Source organism: Tigriopus californicus, chromosome 7 (genome assembly GCF_007210705.1).
Source record: "Tigriopus californicus strain San Diego chromosome 7, Tcal_SD_v2.1, whole genome shotgun sequence".
NCBI classification, from domain to species: domain Eukaryota; kingdom Metazoa; phylum Arthropoda; class Copepoda; order Harpacticoida; family Harpacticidae; genus Tigriopus; species Tigriopus californicus.
The window spans coordinates 8145858-8146285 of NC_081446.1; the positions used below are offsets into that span (position 1 = coordinate 8145858).

Here is a 428-nt window from a genome sequence, read left to right on the forward strand (position 1 = left end):
GATGGATGGATCTTTCCCTCCTTCCCTACCCGTGACTCGATGCAATCGATGATGACCGACGGATACTTTTTCGTCAACCAACGGAAAAAGGCCGGCACACCCATGAGGCCCAAGAAGCTACTAAGGGATTCCGAGGATCAGACTCCGGGCCGCAGATCAGAAAGGATCCTCCAACAAAAAGATAGCTACAGAGGCTTCACCACCAATTTCTGAGAGTCTCACTCAAGCCTCACTCCTCACTATGGACTCCTCAATAGTAGAAGTCCCAGCTTTGAGGCTCCAGGGCTGGCCAGCACTCACTTACAATTAATCGCTACCACTCTTGAGGGACACACGCTGTTCTATGTACTTTCTGAGAGCCCTCACAATGTTTTGGGCCTGTTGTCAAACGGACTTTCCGAGCCCGATTTTGGTACTTTAGTTGCGTG

The 428-nt window shown here is 50.5% G+C and overlaps 1 protein-coding gene across 1 annotated transcript in view; it reads right to left on the reverse strand.

Moving 5' to 3' along the window:
* The window catches only part of LOC131883270 (5'-3' exoribonuclease 2 homolog), an 18583-nt gene extending 18214 nt beyond the window's left edge, over positions 1-369 (reverse strand). Inside the window, exon 1 of the mRNA XM_059230705.1 lies at positions 30-369. Within this exon, the coding sequence (XP_059086688.1) occupies positions 30-104 (75 nt within the window). The 5' untranslated portion in view covers positions 105-369. The remainder of the gene's footprint in view (positions 1-29) is intronic.
* Positions 370-428: the final 59 nt, after the last annotated feature.